At 42.9% G+C, this 23,841-nt stretch overlaps 1 protein-coding gene across 2 annotated transcripts in view; it reads left to right on the forward strand.

The window, feature by feature from the left end:
• NECTIN3 (nectin cell adhesion molecule 3) overlaps window positions 1–23,637 on the forward strand; it is a 160,494-nt gene extending 136,857 nt beyond the window's left edge. For both annotated transcript variants that reach the window (XM_040337860.1, XM_040337861.1), the window contains 3 exons: window positions 11,227–11,365; window positions 22,137–22,221; window positions 23,385–23,637. In XM_040337860.1, the coding sequence (XP_040193794.1) occupies window positions 11,227–11,365; window positions 22,137–22,221; window positions 23,385–23,546 (386 nt within the window). In that variant the 3' untranslated portion in view covers window positions 23,547–23,637. The remainder of the gene's footprint in view (window positions 1–11,226; window positions 11,366–22,136; window positions 22,222–23,384) is intronic.
• The last annotated feature ends 204 nt before the right edge of the window (window positions 23,638–23,841 follow it).

Here is a 23,841-nt window from a genome sequence, read left to right on the forward strand (position 1 = left end):
TGTCCCACGTTTAACTCTGAAGAGGGGCGGGAGCTCTGTGTCCTGTGATGTATTCCAAAGAAAAGGATCCTATTTTCTTGCTCATACATCATGGGACACAGAGCCTTAATTTTCTTAATGTGATGTCCCATAGCAATTCTAAAATTGAGGGGAGGGAGACACATATCAGAACAAGACCACCATCGGGCAAAAGGATCTATACTGCTGCCTGTAGCACACTACGCCCGAAGGCGGCATCCTCGTACCCTCTCACATCTACCTGGTATAATTTAGTAAATGTATGGACCGAAGACCAAGTAGCAGCCTTACAGATCTGAGCCATGGAGGCCGGGTGATGCACTACCCATGAAGCACCAACTGCTCTACTCGAGTGCGCTTTCACCTGAAAAGGAGGAATCTTCTTTTCTAAACCATAGGCTTGAATAATGACCTGTCGAAACCAACTTGCAATAGTGGACTTCGACGCTGCCTGGCCCTTCCTTGGACCCTGTGGCAGATTAAACAGACAACCAGTCTTTCGTATCTGAGCCGTAGCTTGCAGATAAACCTTTACTGCTCTTACAACATCTAGAGAGTGTAGACTCTCTTCCTCCGCAGACTGCGGATCTGGAAAAAAGGACGGTAGGACTATATCTTGATTCAGATGAAATCCTGAAATGGTAAGAAAGTCAAGTGAGGATGCAGCACCACCCTGTCATCATGAATAATCATATACGGTTCTTTACACGAAAGAGTCGCCAATTCCGATACCCTCCTTGCTGAGGATATGGCTACAAGAAAAAACAGTTTCTTTGTCAAAATACTTAAAGAAGCATGGTGTAATGGTTCGAAAGGTAGCTTCTGTAAAACAGATAATACCAAATTCAAATCCCATGAGTACACAGGAGACTTAACCGGCAGATTCAAGCATAGTGCTGCCTGAACAAAGGCCCAGACTAGGGAATCAGAGGCAAGCGGTTTTTGAAAGAATACCGACAAGGCCAAGAACTTCATATGTAAGCCCAACTGAAGAAAGGCAAGAAACCTACTAATGGCATACTTCCTAGGATGCCATGTTCTGGGTTCACAGCAGGAAACATTTGCCTTCCAGATTTTGTAGGAGATGAGCATGGAGGCCAGCTTCCTAGCATTAACCAGAGTGGATAGGACTGGACCTGAGAGCCCACGTTTCCTCAGAATGTGGGTCTCAACAGCCAAACCGTCAAATTTAGACTTTGTAAGGCAGGATGGAATATTGGACCCTGCGATAGTAGGTCAGAGCGTAGTGGAAGAACCAAAAGTCTTCCTACTGCCATCCTTACAATTTCTGCGTACCAGGGTCTCCTGGGCCAAGCCGGGGAGACCAAAATCACCAGCTTTCCTTCCCTCTTGACTCTCTGAAGGAATCGCAGGAGAAGCAGAACTGGAGGGAAAGCATAAATCAGAGAATAACAATCCCATGAGATTGTCAGGGCATCCGACCCTTGGGCACAGAGATCTCTTGTTCTTGACACAAAGTTGTCCAGCTTTGCGTTGAACCTGGAAGCCAACAGGTCCACATTTGGGGTACCCCTTTTCTGACATATGAGAAGAGACCATTCTCCTGGACTAAAAAATCCGCCTGACAATTTTCTACCCCTGGAATGAAGACCGCAGACAGGTGAGGAATATGCAGGAACTCAATTTTAATTGGGTTTACCAGTGTCCAATCACCTGTGGTGACTACATAACCCATTAAGTAACCCATTAAGTAATTAAGGCTCTGTGTCCTGTGATGTATGAGCAAGAAAAGCTGGTTTAACTGCAGTATATTCTGAAGAGAAGTTCAGATTCCACTGAATCAAAATACTATATGAATGGAAATACAAATCCCAGAGACAGATTGTATGTACTTATTTTTACTTTCAAAGTATTTATTAAAGATTTTACAAATAATAAAACAAGCATCAATGCAAAAGTCCCACCGTCAGCAGAACAAATAGAGAAAACAAATGCAATGTACAAAATAATAATACCCACATTACCAATCTTAAACAATAAAGGTAACATCAATTTATGCAGGGGTCAGTGTTCTGATGCACTAGGAAGATGAGTACATACCCAATGAAGACTGCCCCAACATCAAAATGCTGGACATGTAGGGAGCTAGAATGTCAAACTCCCAAGTAGGCAAACATACAATAGAAGAAAAGACAAAACAAGACAAAAAAAAGAAAAGAGCAAAAGGAAGTGGCCCCGGACAAGCATCAAAAGGGAATAAAATATTTATAAAAACCATAAGGAATTAATTAGCTACCACACCAAAGAGACATACATATAGGTAGCCCACGGCTTCCAGGTCTGTTCATATTTTTTGTCCTGTAAGAGGCTAACAATATTCTCATTTAACATGATCCAGGTGACTTTTTTCCTAGCCTCTGGCAGGGATACAGTAGGTTCTTTCCAGGATTTAGCAACCGTCATCTTAGCCCCTAGCAAAATAAAGAAAATCAAACATTGTGAGCACTTAATCCAGGCACAGGGGTATTAAGGAGTGCTATACGTGGATTTATTTCCCTGCCTCCTACCACCTTTCAGCTCAAGCTCAAGCTCACCTACCAGCTCACATTGCTCCCACAGTCCGCAGGTTCTCACTACACTTTAAATATCAAAGGATGGGAGACGACTGAGCAGGAGACGTGAGATAAAGGAGAAAGAGATAAATTAAGGAAAACAAAGGACACCTTTCTATCTTTAGAGGTTCATCAACTGAATATAGGAAATGAGAGGCCGCCCAGTAAGGGGTGCTGTGGCTAACGCCCCCAAAATAAGTGCCAGCCCTGGCACCATAAAAAAATACATGACACAAGACACTTCCAAAGACTGTTCTAGCGAAACATCTGGGGCCAAAAGCAGACCATCATTGGGCCAACAAAAAAATGGACAGAGAAGGTACTCTGAAACAGTGACAATCAGAGAGTCTGAGGAGGATGTTGCGGAACCACACGGTGCCACCCATAAAGATTTACCCCCATCAAAAACAGAGCTATTAGAGATGTTTTCGCGACTAGAATTATCAATCTCACGAATGGAGCTCTCGTTAAAAAATGAGATAACGATTGTACACGAAGACATGAGTCATTTATTGAGAAGAGTGGAAGAAACTGAAGAAAAACTGGATAGTCAAGCAGCTGAGGTGTCAGAGTTAAAAATGCAAATGAAGGAATTACAAATAGAACAAAGGAACTTGAGGTATCGTATGGAAGATCAAGAAAATCGGAACCGGAGGAAAAATTTGAGGATCCGGGGTTTACCAGACCTGGAAGGAGAAGACCTCCAAGTAAAACTCGATAAATTATTCGGCCCCATTTTGTGTAAAACAGAAACGGAAAAAATCAAATTTGAAAGAATTCATCGGATTAGAAAACCGGTGGAATTGGCAGCCGGAATTCCCAGAGACGTGATCGCAAGATTTCATAATTTCCAAGATAAAGAACAGATATGGCAGCGTCTTAAAACCATCAGGCCGGTTACATTCAATGAGACTGAATTACAGATTTTTCCGGACCTCGCCACCGAGACCCTCTCTAGAAGGAGATTATTAAAACCGCTACTTGAACATTTAAAAGTATATGGTATCCAATATTCCTGGGGTTACCCAGCGTGTTTAATCGGGAAGAAGGAGGGCAGGTCCGCGACCTTAAGGTTCCCTGAAGAGATGACCAAGTTCTGTAAGAGACTGGACATTCCATTGATAGAGATACCTGGATGGAATGAACCACAAGAGAAGATATCACCTATACCGGGTCATCAGACATGGAACCTCATCCCAGGAAATAAAAGAGGAAAATAATTAAGAAAAAATCCACATAAGATGAATAAAAAGGGGAGATGATGAGGGGGGCCGGGGGGTGGGGGGGGGGGTTAGGGGGGGATGGGGGGGGACCGGCTGGTGTGAGCCCGGGGAGTTCTGGGGTCCTGGGGCTTCTCACCCACCCCCAGCCTCCGGTTGGGGGGGGGGGGGGGCAGTTCGGGATGTAGTCACACTTGCAGAGCTCAACCTCTGGGGCGAGAACCGTGGGCCGGGTGGAGTAGGTTGGCCACGGATCCAGGTGCCTATTTTAGGCCGTAATGCCCCTATTGGTGGGGGAAGAGAGGGAGGGGGGGAGGGTTAGGGTGAATATAGGGGTCATAGTACAGAGTAAATGGGGGGAGGTGGGGGGGTGTGGGAGAGGGTTCGGGGGGGAGTATCTCCGGTTATCAGTATCAGAAATAAGCTGCCTATTGTGGCTTTGCCCTGATGCTTTTTGGAAATCCTATCTATGTAAGATGACGAGTGACATGACTCAATTCATAACAACTGAATATAATAATAACAATGTAACGGGAGTGGTCCGGGGGCGAGGGATTATCTGGTAGAACTATGGGAACCTTAAAAATACTCTCATATAATGTAAGGGGATTAAACTCCCCGTTAAAAAGGGGTAATATTTTAAGAGAAATTAAACATCTTAAAGCAGATATAGTACTCATACAAGAGACACATATCTCGCAGGAGTCAAATCTTAAAATAAGTTCACCGGAATACCCACTATGGTACTATGGAGACTCACCGACTAAACTGGCAAAGGGGGTTGCCATTGGGTTTGCCAAGGAAGTTAGATTCGTCCTGGCAGAGAGAAAAGTAGATCCCGAGGGGCGGTATCTCCTACTTAGAGGAAAAATAAACGAAGTTGACTATTCTATTGCAAACATCTACTGTCCAAATAAGAACTCCATGAGATTTCTTAAGGGGGTCATTGAGATGTTTATGGATTTCAGGATAGGCAGGGCAGTTGTGGCGGGTGATATGAATCTCTGCCTGGATCTGGACCTCGATTCTACGTCCCGTGCACAGCGGACTGGAGATGCACAAAGAAAATGACTTAAAAAAAATTACACCAACTCCAATTGATGGACGTTTGGAGAATTCAGCATCCGAAAACACGAGATTACTCATTCTACTCCGCTGTGCACGGGACGTACTCTAGGATCGACTTTTTTTTAGTGGATCATAGCTCACTGGATGTAGTGACAAGTTCGGGAATTGGGATAACTACCCTGTCGGATCATGCGCCAGTTTCAATCAACATAAAAAACGAGGGAGCTCCCAAAAGCAACACCAAATGGAGACTTAACGAGGATTTAATACAGGACGAAGAGGTTGTAGTAAGGATAAAACAGGAATTGGAATGGTATTTCAAGACAAACTGTTCCGAACACATGTCGGAATCATTAGTTTGGGAGGCTCACAAGGCCTATATCAGGGGCATACTGATCGCAATAGGATCAGCGAAAAAAAAAGAAACTAAGAAAAAATATGATGAGTTATATAAAACTATCTTGGATCTTGAACAGACCCATAAACTAACAGGAGAGCAGGAAGCGGAGCGCACCGTTATCTTAAAAAGAGAGGAATTAAGAGATCTCATTGAATATGATAATAGAGCGGCATCCTACAGACGTAAGAAAGAGAACTATCAATGGGGCGACATGTCGGGTAAATACCTAGCAAAAGGGTTTCAAAACAAATTTAAGGGCAATTTTATAGAAAGTATTCAAACAGGCAAAGGGAGTAAGGTACATACAACATCAGAAATTGCAAGAGTATTTCAAGAATACTATGGGAAGTTGTATTCGATATCGCAAGGGGACACCTCAGAAAAAACAAAAAGGAGAAGTGTTAATACAAAAAAAATTTTAAGTAACACATGTTTAAATAAAATACCAGAGGACAAAATTAGTTTTTTAGAAGAACCTATAACGGAAATGGAAATCCGTAATAATTTAAAGGAGTTACCAAAGGGGAAAAGCCCAGGCCCCGATGGGCTAACAATTGCATACTATCAAAAGTTCAGTGACATTCTGATCCCCAGGATGTGCTCCTATATAAACGGTATCGGCTTAAACTGGGATATTCGTCAAGAGGCTTTGGAGGCTGCAATTACAGTAATCCCTAAGATAGGTAAAGATCCCTCCTTATGTTCTAGTTTTAGACCTATTTCGCTATTAAATGCAGACGTAAAATTGTTCGCCAAAATCTTAGCAGGGAGAATGAAAACAATCATGAAAGATTTAGTACATACTGATCAAGTAGGTTTTGTCCCCGGGAGGGAAGGTAGGGACAATAGCATCAGAACACTTCTGTTGACACAGATAATAAAAGATAGTAAATCCCCAGGTCTACTCCTGTCTATAGACGCCGAAAAGGCTTTCGACAGGGTAGACTGGGGATTTCTATTGAACACATTGAAGTTTATCGGGATCGGTCCAAAAATGATGGGGTGGATAAGCGCTCTGTATAAACACCCAACGGCAAGAGTTAAGGTAAACGGGACATTGTCAGGGACATTCGAAATGTTCAATGGGACTAGACAGGGGTGCCCCCTGTCCCCTCTTTTATTTATTTTATCTTTGGAACCATTGCTGGCCGGGATTAGAAATAACCCCGACATCAGGGGGATTCAAACAAATGATGGGGAACATAAACTTGCAGCGTTCGCCGACGATATCTTATTATTTATAACGAACCCAACTATAACACTCCCGAATCTATTAAAAACCCTCAAATTGTATGGAGACGTATCTAATTTTAAAATCAATCCTCTAAAATCAGAAATCCTCAATATTAGCGTGAACGCACAGGACGTACGGAGATATAAGCAAGAGTTCCCATTAATTTGGAAAGATACCGAGATAAAATATTTGGGAGTCAATATTACAGCATCCCCTGACCTAATTTACCTGCAGAATTATATACCATTATTAAATGATATTAAAAAAGATTTAAAGAGAATTGCATTGAGACAAAGATCCCTACTAGGGAGAATAAATTGTTTTAAAATGTTTACTCTCCCTAAGATATTATACATAATGCAAATGTTACCAATCGCATTACCGAGTGTTTATTTTAAAATACTAAAACAGTTACTAAATAGGTTTATATGGCGGAACAAAAAAGTGCGCATAAGTATGGAGGTGTTAATTAGAGATAAGGAACATGGTGGTTTGGGGGTACCGGATATTTACACATATTATAGGGCTATTCACATGGCACGGGTGATTGATTGGGTCAGAGATAACAAAGAGAAAAGGTGGGTGAGAATAGAAAGTTGCTCAAATATGTCACGGTTAGGAAAAGAGATTTGGATACCGCCACATTTTAGACAAATAAATTCGCACATGCACAAAATCACATTGGCATCCACGTCTATATGGGATAGGGCACATAAAAAACATAGATGGGGCTATAACTCCCCACTAATCCCTTTATTTGACACAAATTTTTTTGTACCAGGGAAAATGGACCTGTTTGGTAACTGGATTAAAAAACCAGATGCACAATTAAAAGACATATTAAAAGATGGTAAAATTCTTACCTACCAGGAACTAAGTAAAAAAAAAGAATTGTTTGAGTTGAACAGGTGGCGATACTTGCAGTTGACGCATTTTGTGGATTCCTTCCCCTCCCCCTTGAGGTCAGATAGACACTTGCTTCCTTTGGAGCGTCTGTGCTTGGCTCCAAGGGGAAGGGGCGCGATTTCCGCAATTTATAAAATATTGATGGGATTGAAAGACCCCGGTCTCCCTCCTTATATTAATAAATGGGAAGAGGAATTGGGAACGGGTAAAACCGAGACAGAGGTCAGGAAAATATTAGAAAGGACGCATACGACTTAATTTAATTGTGCATTGATCGAAATGAATTTTAAGTGTTTAGCACGATGGTATATAACCCCGGCCATAGCACACCGTTATCAAGACGACACCTCCAAATATTGCTGGAGGGGCTGTCTTGAAGAGGGAACTATGTCACATATATGGTGGACCTGCCCAAAAATTAAAACATACTGGAATAATGTATTATTGGTAATTGAGGAGATAACCGGAATTAAAATACTTCCTGATCCATGGGTCTGCTTGTTCCATGGGACAGAAATGTCAACTAAACAGTACATGAGAACTTTACTTCCTCACGTATTAGATGCAGCAAAGAGTCTGATTCCCAAACAATGGAAGGACCCTATGAGCCCGACAGAGAAGAGCTGGTTTTGCAGAATCAATGATATATATTATGCTGAACAGCTCAGGTATATGGGAGAGGAAGGAGAAGGCGGATTTAAACGAAAATGGCAGGACTGGGCTAATTTTAAACTTGCACCAAGGTATATTGATAGGATGATATGATATAGTGTAGGAAGGTTAATGGGCAAAGAGTGATTCAATAGGAGACAGATTTCCGGAGATAGGGGAGGGTGGGAAGGAGGGGATAAGGGTTGGGGGCGGCTTGAGGGTGGGACGAGGGTTTGTTCGGCTAGGGGAAACTAATGTATCTATTTATGTATTTAAGTATTTTTTCCTTTCTCTTCTTTTGTATATTTACTGACATATATTTAAGGAAAAAAAAAAAAAAAAAAAAAAAGGGGAATAAAAAAAAGGGAAGAAAATGAAATGGATAGATAAATAAATTTTCCAACCATGATGCGAACTAAGGAGACTGCGAATTGAACGCAAATTGATTGAATATCCTGATAGTTCTCTGAGGCGAAAAAAAAAAAAAAAAAAAAAAAGGGAATAAAATATTTATAAAAACCATAAGGAATTAATTAGCTACCACACCAAAGAGACATACATATAGGTAGCCCACGGCTTCCAGGTCTGTTCATATTTTTTGTCCTGTAAGAGGCTAACAATATTCTCATTTAACATGATCCAGGTGACTTTTTTCCTAGCCTCTGGCAGGGATACAGTAGGTTCTTTCCAGGATTTAGCAACCGTCATCTTAGCCCCTAGCAAAATAAAGAAAATCAAACATTGTGAGCACTTAATCCAGGTACAGGGGTATTAAGGAGTGCTATACGTGGAGTCTAGAGAACTGACTGACCCGTTACTCTAAGAATCAGGGCGAAGATGGCGTTCTAAAAGCCCCGAATCCTAGGGCATTCCCATCAGATATGGCACATTGTCCCCGGCATTTGACAGCCTCGGAAACGCAAAGGCGATACGAAGGGGTACATTTTGGCCAGCTGAGGTGGCACAAAGGAACCAACGGGTATAGGCAAGGACCTAAAAACGTAAAGCTGGACCTGAGCACTAACACATAGGAGGATGTCACATTTTCCCCTATATGCAAAAGCACAGGGCATTGTCACTGGCAGGTGCAAAAGGGGAACACTGGTAAAGTGAGTATCAGGTTGGCCCTTTTACAAAGACAATCGCTTTGCCGTAAATGAGCAAGGAGACAGTGTCACTTTAAAAATCAGGGATTGAGCAAAATATTTTAGAAAATTAGCATTAACTAGAAGAATAACATTTTCTATATTTGTTTGAAAATTAAATCTATAAAAAATAAATAATATTCATTCATATTAATGTCTGCCATCAAATGATAACACTCTGTATTAAATAACACCAATTTTGTTATGATAGATTAAAACTGCTGCTATTATTTTATGTATGCATTGTTCTGCTGGGAGATATAAGCCATTCTTCTGATATGGCTATACCATTTATTTAAGGTGTGCACAACCATACTTACAGATATGAGAAACACTCTATTCTAGTTCTGGTATAACTACAATGGCAAAGTGAGCTGTCTATAGAACTTTACCGTCTTTGTATCCTTACTCACTTTAGGTTTCAACGTTCCACTTTTGTTGCTGAATAATTGATCCAAACCAAATTATTTATGTAATCAGCAGGGTGGTCTTTCTTTTTTTTTTTCTCATTTTAAAACGACCTTGACATGGGATTGTGTTCCTGGGTACCAATGTGTAGCATGATGTATTTAAAGCTGAAGTTGAATCTCTTTATATTTTGACTTCTTTGGTTCCTCCTTTCCTCCCTCATCAACATCAAGTAAAAGTTAGAAGCTGACTGGCTACCATGTTCAGCTGCACCAGGATTTGCATTCTCCAGTTTTATTAATGCAAGTGTACATTGCATTAAAGGGGTTGTAAAGGTACAATTTGTTTCCCTAAATAGCTTCCTTTACCGTAGTGCAGTCCTCCTTCACTTACCTCATCCTTCCATTTTGCTTTTAAATGTCCTTTCTTCTGAGAAATCCTCACTTCCTGTTCTTCTGTCTGTAACTACACGCAGTAATGCGAGGCTTTCTCCCTGGTGTGGAGTGTCGTGCTCGCCCCCTCGGACTACAGGAGAGCCAGGACCCTCTCTACGTTGCAGATAGAGAAAGGAGCTGTGTGTTAGTGGGCGTCCTAACTATCCTGTAGTCCAAGGGAGGGGGCGAGCACGACTCTCCACACCAAGGAGAAAGCCTTGCATTACTGTGTGGAGTTACAAACAGAAGAACAGGAAGTGAGGATTTCTCAGAAGAAATAAGGACATTTAAAAGCAAAATCGAAGGATGAGGTAAGTGAAGGAGGACTGCACTAAGGTAAAGAAAGCTATTTAGGAAAAGAAATTGTACCTTTACAACCCCTTTAACATTATTATTATACAGGATTTATATAGCTCTGACAGTATGCACAGCACTTTACAACAGTAGGGCAGACAGTACAATTACAATACAATTCAATACAGGAAGAATACTGTATTTCATCCTCTGCCACTGCAGACCAGTAAGAATGGAAGAATTATTTATTTATAAACTGTCCACTTATCAAAATCTCAGTGCACTTTTAAAGGAAACAACAGTGACTCTGTGTGAAAACTCATTCAGGGGCATTCATCAAAACCGGAGCAGCCACAATCAGATGCAGTTGTGCATGGCAACCAATCAGCTTCTAAATTTATTTTTCAAAGCTTATCTGAACAAGCTGGTTAGTTGGCATGCACCGATTCTGTCTGCCCCAGTTTTGATCAATCCCCCCCCTCCTATTGTTTTGGCAGTGCATATATCTACTGCGTTTTTATTTCCCTTGCAACTCCCGCCAACATAATCAGATTGTGTTTCTCCCTTTCAGCCAGTAGATGGCGATATGCATATGGCACAATTATGACCAGCACACCTTTAAAGAACCTTGTTATAGAAATACTGATGAAGTCCTTTCTTGCTTTGCTGAAGGTGTGCAATCCGTATTCTAACAACAAATCATTATTGTGGTTTTATTTATGTTGCCAGGGGAACGCATATTATGGGTTTGTGCACAACTCAGCTGGTTTTGCATGTATTTATAGCATGTATTTAAAAAATGTTATGCTTGATTTTCACAGATCTTCATAAAGTCCAATGTTTATGCTTTTAATGTTAAGCATGTTCATTTACAGATTACCCATTAAAAGACACAACATCTTTAACCGCCGCTGTGGCAATAATTGGAGCTGTCCTAGCCCTATTTCTCATGACCGTTTTCATAGTGGTACTTCAAACTCCTCGGAAGAACCAAGCTTTATATCTTGATACAATGTGAGTATTCTTAATGCTACTAAATAATGCAGTGAAACATAATGGCTTGGTGTGGAGGCTCTTATAGTTCAGCTCAGGATACTAAAAGAGGCTTTATGTAGAAATACAGAAGAATTCAATAAGAAATCATAAAATGTTAAGTGAGAACAAGTCACTGGAAAACCGGGTTAACCGCCATTTGTGTTCATTCTGTTACGTAAGCTCAAGAAGAATTTTCAGTGCTTTTGATGGCCTGCTACAAACAAAATCTTGCCTCCATCTAGCATGTATACTTTTACTGCGTTTTAATTGGTTATAAATGACCTCAACAGCTCCTCATTTGGCGAAATACCTATGAGCCCTTTAATATACTTCAGTGAGATAAAGCCAGATATCTAGCATTTAGCAAGGCGAGAAATGTCAGCCGCCATCATTCTTCTCTTATGAGAAATGTTCTATAAGGAACAGACTGCAGCATTTTGTAAGATCTGATGAAAATGCGGAAGCATTGAAACGCATCATCACTACGAGCCCCTGTCTGACGTCACTTCCCGTCGCCGAGAGCCGCATGCGCTCCAGGCTGAAGCGCACGCCGCCGAACAGGTACTTCCGGGATTCGCCGTTCCCGCAGTGCTCTGCCTCGCCTCTTTCCTGGACAGCAACCAACAATATCTTCACCAGAGAAGCCACCATCATCGACTGACTATCCACAGTGACTACACTTCCCTCCTTTTGAACGCATTTTGTACTACTTTTTAGTGAGTAGCCATTTGGCTGTTTTAACCACTTAACCCCCGGACCATATTGCTGGTCAAAGACCAGAGCACTTCTTGCGATTCAGCACTGCGTCGCTTTAACTGACAATTGCGTGGTCGTGCGACGTGGCTCCCAAACAAAATTGGCGTCATTTTTTTCCCACAAATAGAGCTTTCTTTTGGTGGTATTTGATTACCTCTGCGGTTTTTATTTTTTGCGCTATAAACAAAAATAAAGCGACAATTTTGAAAAAGATTCAATATTTTTTCCTTTTTGCTATAATAAATATCCCCCAAAAATATATAAAAAAACGATTTTTTCCTCAGTTATGCCGATACGTATTCTTCTACCTATTTTTGGTAAAAAAAATCGCAATAAGCGTTTATCAATTGGTTTGCACAAAATGTATAGTGTTTACAAAATAGGGCATAGTTTTATTGCATTTTTATTAATTTTTTCTTTTTACTACTAATGGCGGCGATCAGAGATTTTTTTTCGAGACTGCGACATTATGGCGGACACTTCGGACAATTTTGACACATTTTTGGGACCATTGTCATTTTCACAGCAAAAAATGCATTAAAAATGCATTGTTTACTTTGAAAATGACAATTGCAGTTTGGGAGTTTACCACAAGGCCCCATGATAGATGGCAACACAACTCACTTAGAAAACGGGGGGCAGTGAGGCGGGCTCACAGCACTGGCTGCAGAGCGCTAAATGCAGCCAGGAGCTGCTAAAATGGAAAGTGTATTTCCGGTGCCAACAGTTAAGATGGCGACCGAATGCACATCCAAATGCTAAATATCGATAGAGATCCAGTAACCAAAATGGCGGTTTAGGAGGTTCCGGCGCCAGGAGCCAAGATGGTGGCCGGAAAACATCCGGGGTTCTGTGACCACACAAACATTTTCCAGACAGGACGCCAGGGTATAAATACAGTAAAGTAAGTAGTATCCACAGCTTTCCTGATGACGCAAGTATTGCGAAACGCGTAGAAGTTGTCTGGATATACACGGAGGGGGACTACCTGTAGTAACACAGGGGATCAGGAGCGAGGCACGCACACCTCTCGAGGTACAACACAAACGCTGGTCAGCGGCTATAAAGCTTGACACTGCCAGAGATACTCAGTGCCAGTCAGAGGCACTTTTCTTGTAAGTGCACTGTTTTTATTATTTTATTAAATAAGCATTTTTATATACTACACTATGATGAGCCCCTTGTTTTTGAGGCAATAAGGAAATCTTGACAGAGGAAAAAGGAGGATATACTCAGTGGCGGTCAGAAAAGAAACCATTTTGGGGCCTTTTACTATCCGGGGTCTGGTGAGTGTTCAGTTTAGCCGTTGGTGAATGTGGCACATGTTTGTCGGGTGGAAGAGACAGCCGCACCTTTTTTCATGTAACAAGCACTACCAGCATTGAACCCCTACCTCTTTACCTCATTGGAATCCATCGTGCAATTCCAATATTGTCAGCTGTTTCATTGTTGGACTTTTCTAAGTGCTGTTGGCACATCTATTAGTTCCTTTTGGGACTTTTGTTATTTAAAAAAAAAATGTTGGTATTTATTTTACATAAGAGCACTATTAGCGGTAATATTTTCTCCATAAGAGCACTATGTGCGTTGATGTCTTATGTTGACAACTAGCTGCTGTTTACACCTATAATATTGTGTTTATTGCACAATTTATGCAGTTTTATAACACTTTTTATTCACTCATTTGTTTAACATAAGCTTTTGGTATAGCGTGATAGAGTCACGCATGTTTATCCACAGAGTATATCAATTATGTTGTTGTACTTGATATAGCACTTTATTTATGGTTGTTTGTGCACTAATTCAGTTCACAGTTCAAATAATATTTCCAGAGATTGCATTCTCTGGATAATCAGATCAGCGGCAGTAACACCTTTTTTTCATATGCACATTAAACCCTCCACTGAGGGTCTACAAAGTATTGCAGCAGATCACATATAAAATAAATAATTCTGTTTGCGCCAGTGACACCTATAACACTTGATATACAGTGTGTGTGTATGATATATATATATATATATATATATATATATATATATATATATTACATTTCCTGGGGAGGAAAATGACAGGGCATGTGTCAACAGGAGGCAGAGAAACAGCAATACACTGGTCTCCCCAGTGAGGAGCTGTGTAGGGGGCATGTCAGCAGGAGGCAGAGAAACAGCATCACACTGATATTCCCAGAGAAATGCTGTGTAGGGGGGATCTGCCAGCCGAAGTCTAACCAATTGATTATAGGCAGGCTGTGCTTCCAAGTAGAATGCAAAGAATAAAATTGACCACACTCGGATCTATGTATTTCCATGACCTTGTGTGGTCAGTTGGAAACAGGAAAGCAGGGGAACTGACAGGATCACCAGATATTTCACACTAGGGAAGAAATACAAAGAGATACAAGATACTTTGTCATACAGGTATATGGTACGGCAGGCACATATCAGGACTATGATATGTTGGGTAGGGGTGAGCCGAACACCCCCGGTTCGCACCAGAACATGCAAACAGGCAAAAAATGTGTTCAAACACGCGAACACCGTTAAAGTCTATGGGACGGGGGGCGTGGCTTAGCTGGGAATGTAGACGGTCGTGTTTCCTGTGAGCTCCACCGAATATCCGCCTGTTTATCCTGCTTTCGGGTCCCTGGCGGCTCCGTTCCGTTCCCGCAACGTGCACTACTGCTCCCAGCTGCTCCATCCATCCTCTGATCGCCGGAATTAAGCTCTAAAAGATGTCCCGGCGGGGTTCTGCAGCCCGTACTGCTCCGGACCACGTGAGCCAAGATGGCGCCGCGGCCTCTCAGTCTGCTAAGGAGAAATACAGAGCGGCAGCTCAGAAGCTCTTCTCCCAGGTCAGTGTCCGTGATGTGCTGGAAGCCCCCGGGGTAGCTGAGGGGAATCATAGTGGATCCCAATCCGACGCTGATGACACCGTGCACCTGGAGGATGCCTCTGCGCCCGTTCTACCCTGGGATATAGTGAGTACCACTCCGGGGTCCCATGAACAGGGGATGAATGCGGCCTCAGGCTCGGATGGGCCTGAGCCAACACTAAGGGACATATTCAAAGCCATTACTACCTGCAATGCCTCTGTAACTTGTCTGGCTACTGAACTCAAAGGAGTAAAAGCAGAAATGTCATTTATGCGTCAGGACATGCAAAAGCTGAGGGATCGCACATCTGACGTAGAAGGGCGAATTAGTGTATTGGAGGATGATCTGGGCCCTATACAGCGGGAGTCACATGCTCAGCAATTAATGGTCGCTAAACATGCAGCAAAACTCGATGAACTCCAGAATAGGATGCGCCGCAATAATGTTAGAGCTATCGGTATTCCAGAAAGGATGGAGGGGAAGAACCCGGTCGCTTTTATTGAACAGTGGCTGATAGAGAAGTTTGGGAAAGAATCCTTTTCGCCCATGTTTGCGGTGGAGCGCGCACATCGTGTCCCTCTGAGGCCTTTACCCCCGGGCAACCCCCATAGAGCCTTTCTATTCAAGATGCTCAACTATAAAGACAGGGATGCTGTCTTATCTAAGGCGCGGTCTATAGGAGATGTGCTAGTGATGGATAATTCCAAAATCTCTTTGTTCCCGGATTTCTCTGCAGAAGTGCAAAAACAGCGAGCGCAATTTAATGATGTCAAGAAACGAATGCGCTCTCTTGAGTTGCAGTATGCTATGCTCTACCCTGCTCGCCTGCGGGTGGTGGCCAGGGATGAAGTCCATTTTTTTGATAAACCCACCCAGGCCATGCAATGGCTCGACAGAGAGGAGCGCTCCCTGCGCGGGGATTTAGGGAAACGGCGAAGGAATGAGTGACTGCTGCTGTTCAAGTCTGTTCTTCACCATGCTACTTGATTGTGGGATCAGAGGATCTGTTTGTCTCAATCTCCTTCCAAGGCGGAAGACTGTTTTTACAGGAGATGTCTACTGTTCATTGACGTTCTGTTACAGTCCGGACGTGGCCTTTTGCCTGTTGGCTCTTTGCTACCGGCTAGTGTGTTTAGCCCCCCGGAGATCCCTCGTGGACAATAAGGTTCCCTACAAACAGTTTTTTCTTTTTCTTTTTTTTCTTTTTGATTTTTAATTTTGAAAGTGGTCCTGTTGGACCGTATGCCTGCAGTCTACCTAACTTTTGCTTTTACAGGAATGGCCCATATTGCCCGGACTCAAACTTTAAGGGGTGCCTCTCACTCACACTGTGTTCTCTTAATCAATGCTGGTTGGTGAGATTGTTATGGTCCCCTCCCCCCTTTTTTTTGTCTCCCCTTTTTTTTTCCTTTTTATATATTTTTCCCTTTTCAGATGTGTATTCTATATGTATGAACAAAATGTAAACCTTTTTGCACTATGGCAACGCGGCGTGTGGTGACTAGTTGGAATGTGAGGGGCCTGGGGGACAGAGTGAAGCGCCTGGCGGTGGGACATATGCTTAAGCGTATGGATTCTTCTGTAGTTTGCCTGCAGGAGACCCATATGTTACCTGGTCAGGTGTCCCCATTCTCTTCCAGGATATATGGTACCCAGTTTCACTCTACCTTTTCGTCCTATGCAAGGGGGGTTAGTATACTCATTGGCACTAATGTAGCGTTTGCTCTCACCTCATCTATCATTGACCCGGCAGGAAGATTTATTTTTCTAGTGTGTACTCTAGATAATTTGCACTGTATTATAGCGAATGTATATATCACGCCCCCTTTTTCAGTGAAAGTTCTTAAAACTCTGGCCACTTTCCTGTCACATCATCCGGGTGTCCCTGCCCTTGTTGTGGGGGATTTCAATAATTTTCTGTGCACAAGTCTCGACAAATTCTCTCCTGGGGCGTCGGCGGTTACCCGGACAGGGAACCTGATGCCTTTTGCTCGCATTGTGCAAGAGCTGGGGCTTAGGGATGTCTGGAGGATTAGCCACCCACAGGAGAGATGCTATTCATGTCACTCGGCCTCGCATAGGGGCCTTTCTAGAATTGACCTTGGCTTGGGTAATGGTGAGATGCTCCCTCTGGTATCTTCTGCTAGGTATGAGGCTAGGACTATTTCAGATCATTCTCCTATGTGTGTAGAAATATTGACATCTAGACTTTCTAAACGTACCTGTTGGAGGCTTAATCCGTTCTGGTTGCTATTGTTACCCGCTCCTGACCCCATTCAAACTGATCTGGTTAGTTTTATTAGGGTAAATAAGCACTCTACAGGGATGGATATTTTTTGGGATGCACTTAAAGCCTATTTAAGGGGCCAGTTCATTAGATCCATTAATACGATAAAAACTGGGACAAAATCTTGGGAGCAGTTTGTGTTGCGGGAGGTTGAAAAGGCGGAGTCGGCGTTTGTCGATTCTCCCTCTGTACAGACTGAGAGAGCATGGACTGAAGCTCAAAATATTGCTAAGCAGGTGTTCATAACCAAGGCGGAAAATAAACGCTTCTTTCTTCAACAAAAATACTTTGAGGAAGGGGAGGGAACAGGCCATATGCTGGCTATGATGGTGCGATCGCAGAGGGGCTCGCCTCATATTGAGGCGATCACTTCTCCATCGGGGGCTCTTGTGACGTCTCATGCGGATATTTTATCCACATTTAGAGAGTTTTATGCTGACGTGTATTCATCTAAGGTGTCACCTACAGTGGGAGAGATTACTTCCTTCCTGGACCAATGCCAGCTCCCACGTCTGTTGGCGTCGGACGTGGAGCAATTGAATGCTCCGCTCACGACTGATGAGATGTTGGACGCGTTGGCGCTTTCCCCTCCTGGTAAGTCTCCGGGCTCGGATGGCTTGCCTGCGGAGGTATATAGGAGATACCCGGACGTACTAATTCCTCTTCTGAGGGAGGTGTTCGTAGATGCACTTGAGAGGGGTACTCTGCCTGGGTCCATGAATGAAGCCATCATAGTGCTGCTACTGAAGCCTGGTAAGGACGCCCATTCCCAAGACTCTTGAAGGCCCATTTCTTTATTGACAACTGACGTTAAGATACTGGCAAGGGTATTGGCCACTAGGCTAGCGAAGGTTATACATAAACTGGTTCACAGAGATCAGTCGGGGTTCATCCCCTCTAGGTCGACAGCCCTTAACATCAGACACCTTTTTCTAAATCTGCAAATACCAGCGGATAATGAGGGACAGAGAGCAATTCTCTCATTGGACGCTGCCAAAGCATTTGACAGCGTCGAATGGCCCTATTTATGGGAGGTCCTGGGTAGCTTTGGTCTGGGAGACACTTTTATCAAGTGGGTACGTTGTTATATGCTGCCCCCACAGGTAGGCTCCGTGTAAATGGGGATCTTACGGATCCCTTTCCTTTCTTTAGAGGCACAAGGCATGGGTGTCCCTTGTCACCCCTGCTGTTTGCCCTAGCCCTAGAACCATTGGCGGCTGCGATGAGATTGTCCCCTTTGGTCCATGGTTTTAATAGAGGCCTGTGTGAGGAAAAGATTTCGCTTTACGCGGATGATACTTTGCTGTACTTGGGGGATGTGGACACGTCTCTTACGACGGCTATGGAGTTGATTGAACGTTTTGGTTCATTGTCAGGTTTTTCGATAAACTGGAGCAAATCTGTCCTTATGCCTGTGGATAGCCCAATTGTTGCGTTGCCGGATGCTGCTGGGTCTCTGAGGGTGGTCTCATCTTTTAAGTATCTGGGGGTTCAGGTCCTGGCCAATCCCCAGAAGTATTTAGAGGAAAATCTCCTACCCCTTTTCAAAAGACTACAAACAACTTGTAACACTTGGTGTAAACTCCCATTATCTGTCATAGGTAGGATAAATTTGATCAAGATGGTGTGGGGCCCCCAACTGTTATACATTATGCATAACTCTCCTCAATGGATACCCCGTAGATGGTTTACTCGGATAGATACCTTATTTAGATCATTAATTTGGAAGAAAAAAATTGCCTGTATCCGTCTTTCTACATTACAATATAGTAAGGATCAGGGGGGGCGGCAGTTCCTAACCCCAAATTTTATTTTTTAGCCTCTCAATTACAGCACTTGTGTGGGATGGGGTGTATTGAGGAACGTGACTCCATTGATACTTTGTTGCGCAGGGGGTCTCGGGATGCCTCGGTTTTGGCGTGTCTGGAGGCGGGGCTTCCGCACCTGCCACAGGCGGCGCCTACTGTGGTTCTCCTGAGGAAACTCTGGTCCTTGGTGAGGTCGAGTTTGAACATTGTAGGTTTTATGGTAGAAACCCCTCTTTGGGACAATCCTAGCCTAGCGGAAGTATATAAGTTGGACGGTTTCCTACCCTGGAGACTGGCGGGTATCCACAATATTGCTCAGATTTATCACCAGAACGTACTTAAGTCATTTCAGAACTTACAGGATGAATTTGATATCCCTAGGCATCAGTTTTATAAATACTTGCAGCTCCGGCACGCCTTACGGGCCCAGGGTCAGATTTCCGTTCTGTGTTTGTCTAGCCATCGTTTAATAGGGGATATATTTTTTAGCAAAGACAGAAGAGGCCTAATATCCCATGTATATTCTGCCCTTCTATCGACTATACAAGCGACTCTACCTTGTAGGAGAGGATGGACGGAGGACCTGGGTGATATTGACGGGGAATCATGGGACATGTGTTTACAAGCAGGACCTCTTACATCAGTCTCATAGGCTTTCTCACCTGTTCCTGCTGCATAGGGCATATCGCACGCCAATTCAATTGTTCCGTTGGGGAAGAAGGGATTCTTCCTTGTGTCCCAGAAACTGCGGGGAGGAGGGTTCACTTATCCATCTGATGTGGCGTTGTCCCAAGCTGCACCGGTTCTGGGGTAATGTCACAGAGATTATTTCTTCCACTTTTCAAGTTGGGGTTCCGCTGGACCCCCTAATATGTATACTAGGTGCAGTAGACGAAGAGGTTTACCCTCACCCAGTCAATATTGCAGTAATTAGGCCTCTGTACATAGCGAGAAAACTCATAGCTAGATTTTGGTTGTCCCCACATCCCCCGACCAAGAAACAATGGATTGAGCAAGTCAATTTTATACTTATAAAAGAGCACTATACCTATCAGCATAGAAAAGCAATCCGGAAATTTAACTCCATTTGGCAGCCCTGGATGGAGACCCCGGGACTGATTATGTCTCGATTGTTGCAGATGTGAGAAACATCTCCAATCTAGAGGTAAATGTGGGCTTTGTTATACTTGTGTACTACATAACAATTGTATTTTAGGCCCTATATTTTGATTACTGGAGGGTATGGGTTTTGAATATGCGGGTAGACTGTGGGTGGCAAGGTTTTAGTTGAGGGCCCGTTGGCCTCCCGAGTGGTGGTGTTGGGGGGTGGGGCTGTCTCTACCTGCCCAGCACGGTTTAAACTTTGTTAAAGTCATTATATGTCTTGTATACAATTTTGGTGCCTCCAATGCATTATATGGATTGTGTATGTGTAATCCTGATATTTTCTGACTTTCTGCATATCGATCTGCTTGTTGTATTTTATTTTGATGGCACAATAAACCATTTCTCTGATTTAAAAAAAAAAAGTCTATGGAACACGAACATGAAAAATCAAAAGTGCTCATTTTAAAGGTTAATACGCAAGTTATAGTCATAAAAAGGGTTTGGGGACCCCCTGGGCTTACCCAATGACATGGGCAGGTGACCCCGCCCTGTGATGTCACGGGGTGGGGTCACCCACCCACATCATTGGGTAACCCCCGCTTGCCGGAGTAGGCAGGGGCTTACCCCATGATGTGGACGGGTGATCCCACCCCCTCTTACGCATCATGAGGGTTTCGTGTCGAGTGGTGACTAGAGCATCTCTGGACATCGGATCACCGCGGGACATAGGATTACATCGCTGGATGTTTTTTTTATTTTTTATTTTTAATAAAGAACTTATATCAACTGTGTCTGTGTTTTTTTTTTCTTACACTTTCTTTGCGAAATGGTAGGGGTACAATGTACCCCATTACCAATTCACACAGGGGGTGGGCCGTTATCTGGGGGTCCCCTTTGTTAAAGGGGGCTTCCAGATTCCGATAAGCCCCCGCCAGCAGACCCCCACAACCACCGGGCAAGGGTTGTGGGGATGAGGCCCTTGTCCCCATCAACATTGGGACATCCTCCCCATGTTGAGGGCATGTGGCCTGGTACGGTTCAGGAGGGGGCGCTCTCTCGTCCCCCCTCTTTTCATGCGGCCTGCCATGTTGCGTGCTTGGATAAGGGTCTGGTATGGATTTTTGGGGGGGACCCCACACCAATTTTTTTATTTTGGTGCAGGGTTCCCCTTAATTATCCATACCAGACCTGAAGGGCCTGATATGGAATTTGGGGGGGGCTGCTGTTTTTTTAAATGACTTTGATCTGTATTGCCGGGACCCAACAATTCATGAATAGACGTGAGTAGTTTTAAATTACTTTTTTTCCTTTAGAAATTACATTTTGTGCAGGGACAGTTCTATACTATAGACACCCCCCAGGCACGAAATGTAAAGGAATATTTCACTTTTATTGTTTCACTTTATGCCTTATTAAAATCACTGCTCGCTTTTTTTGCATTGATACATGTCCCCTGGGGCAGGACCCAGGTCCCCAAACACTTTTTAGGACAATAACTTGCATATTAACCTTTAAAATGAGCACTTTAGATTTTTCCCATAGACTTTTAAAAGGTGTTCCGTGGCTTTTCGAATTTGCCGCGAACACCCCAAATTGTTCGCTGTTCAACTCGAACATAAAGCTCATTCCTAATGTTGGGGTAACACACACTTTAAAAAATGTATACAATTTTAATGTCATAATATAAGTGTGTATAAATATAATTTTATATGTTCTACCTGATTTAATATCAAGTCCTTGCAGATAAAAGCAAATAATGCAAACCAAAATCCATTATTAATATAAACAAGCATTACATTTGATATAATTGTACTTTATCAACACGGTTGCTAGAATAAATCAGTATTAAGCAGCATGTCATTTCGTTTTTTTTATTTCTGTGATGATCTGTAAAATACATTTTCTTCTATTTTCCTACAGAATTGAGCTGCCACCTACACACAAACCTTACCCTGCATTTGAAGATCATTTAGTTTCTGTTCTTGGTAGAGAATATCTTTACAAGGTAGGCTACAGAGTCTGTTGCCATGGGAATAACATGATATAAAATATTGTTCCTTGAGGGTGTCAACTTTATATTAGAACTGTATGAAGCCTAATGAAACATGGCTTTGCCCGTTAATTTATAGCACTGATTAATCAAATCCTAAATAGACTCATTTCTAAAACGTATCTTTTATTAAGACATACCAGACGAAAAGGTCAGTTCACTAAAGCCGCATTTGATTTTTTAAATGTGTTCATTGTCTTCCTAAAAAAAAAAAAAAAAAAATCTCCTTATGCTCAGTTCACATACTCTAGTATCACATAGATGGGAAATCATAATTGTTTAAAGCCCAACTCCAGGCAAATAATAAAAATGATCCCTATCCATAGCCCTGCACTGGATGTGAGGATGTCGAGGGCCACTCCACCTCTTGATTGTGTAGGAGCGTCGGCTGTGGGTGGGCGGTGGCGGGCTGAGTAGCGGTGGAAAATTAGGTAGGTAAAACTATTTCTATTCTCCCATAGACAAAACAAGCAAGACAAACAAGAGGGAAAGTGGCCTGCATTAATGCAGTATTTTCTAGGACTCCTTTTACTGGAGCAACCCCAAAATATGCTCTTTAGGACAGTTTATCCACTTCCCGCCCGGTCAATATTCAATTGAAGTCCGGGAAGTGGTTGTGAAATCCTGACTGGACATCTATTGACGTCCTGCAGGATTTCATGCCGGCGCGCACACGATCGGTGATGCAGTGTGTCAGTCTGACACCCTGCATCTCCGATCTCGGAAAAGAGCCTCCGGCGGAGGCTCTTTACCACGTGATCACCCGTGTCCAACCGTTGATCGGCTCTTCCTCACTTGCGTCTGGCAGACATGAGTAGAGGAGAGCTGATCGGCGGCTCTTCTGACAGGGGGGGTTCGCGCTGATTGTTTATCAGCGCAGCCCCCCCTCGGATGCCAACACTGGACCACCAGGGAGCCTTGCATTCCTGTGTGGAGTTACAAACAGAAGAACAGGAAGTGAGGATTTCTCAGAAGAAATAAGGACATTTAAAAGCAAAATGGAAGGATGAGGTAAGTGAAGGAGGACTGCACTAAGGTAAAGGAAGCTATTTAGGGAAAATAATTGTACCTTTACAACCCCTTTGTTCATTTTTGGTTCTGAATAACTTGTTTTTCAGTTGAAAGATCAGAAAAATGTCAACCATGAAATGGATTTACGGAGGGCAGAAAATTCCTCTCCCCGTCTAAGCTCATCATATAGGGCAGCATGTTATAAGAATGAACCTTATGAAGAACTTAAACCAAGACAGGTTCACTTCCCCAGGAAATATTACCTCTGATGTTCTTAAATGAAACGTGCTTGTCTTTCCTCTGGAAGGGGGGTATATTATCTACGCCCATGCTTGGAAATAAACATTATTGACTACTTAATTGTGACTTTTGCTTCATTTCTACCAAAAGACTAATATGTGGATGACCAGATGCTTGTATTTTATCATTATATTTCACAGTTGGTACACACACATTTATTTTTATACATTTGTTTGTTTACAGTTTTGTAAAGAGCTCAGGGGTCACGGGATTAGTTCTCTTTTTATATAATCCATACATTTTATCGCACTGTATTTTTAGATG

Source organism: Rana temporaria, chromosome 2, assembly GCF_905171775.1.
Source record: "Rana temporaria chromosome 2, aRanTem1.1, whole genome shotgun sequence".
In the NCBI taxonomy this organism is placed as follows: domain Eukaryota; kingdom Metazoa; phylum Chordata; class Amphibia; order Anura; family Ranidae; genus Rana; species Rana temporaria.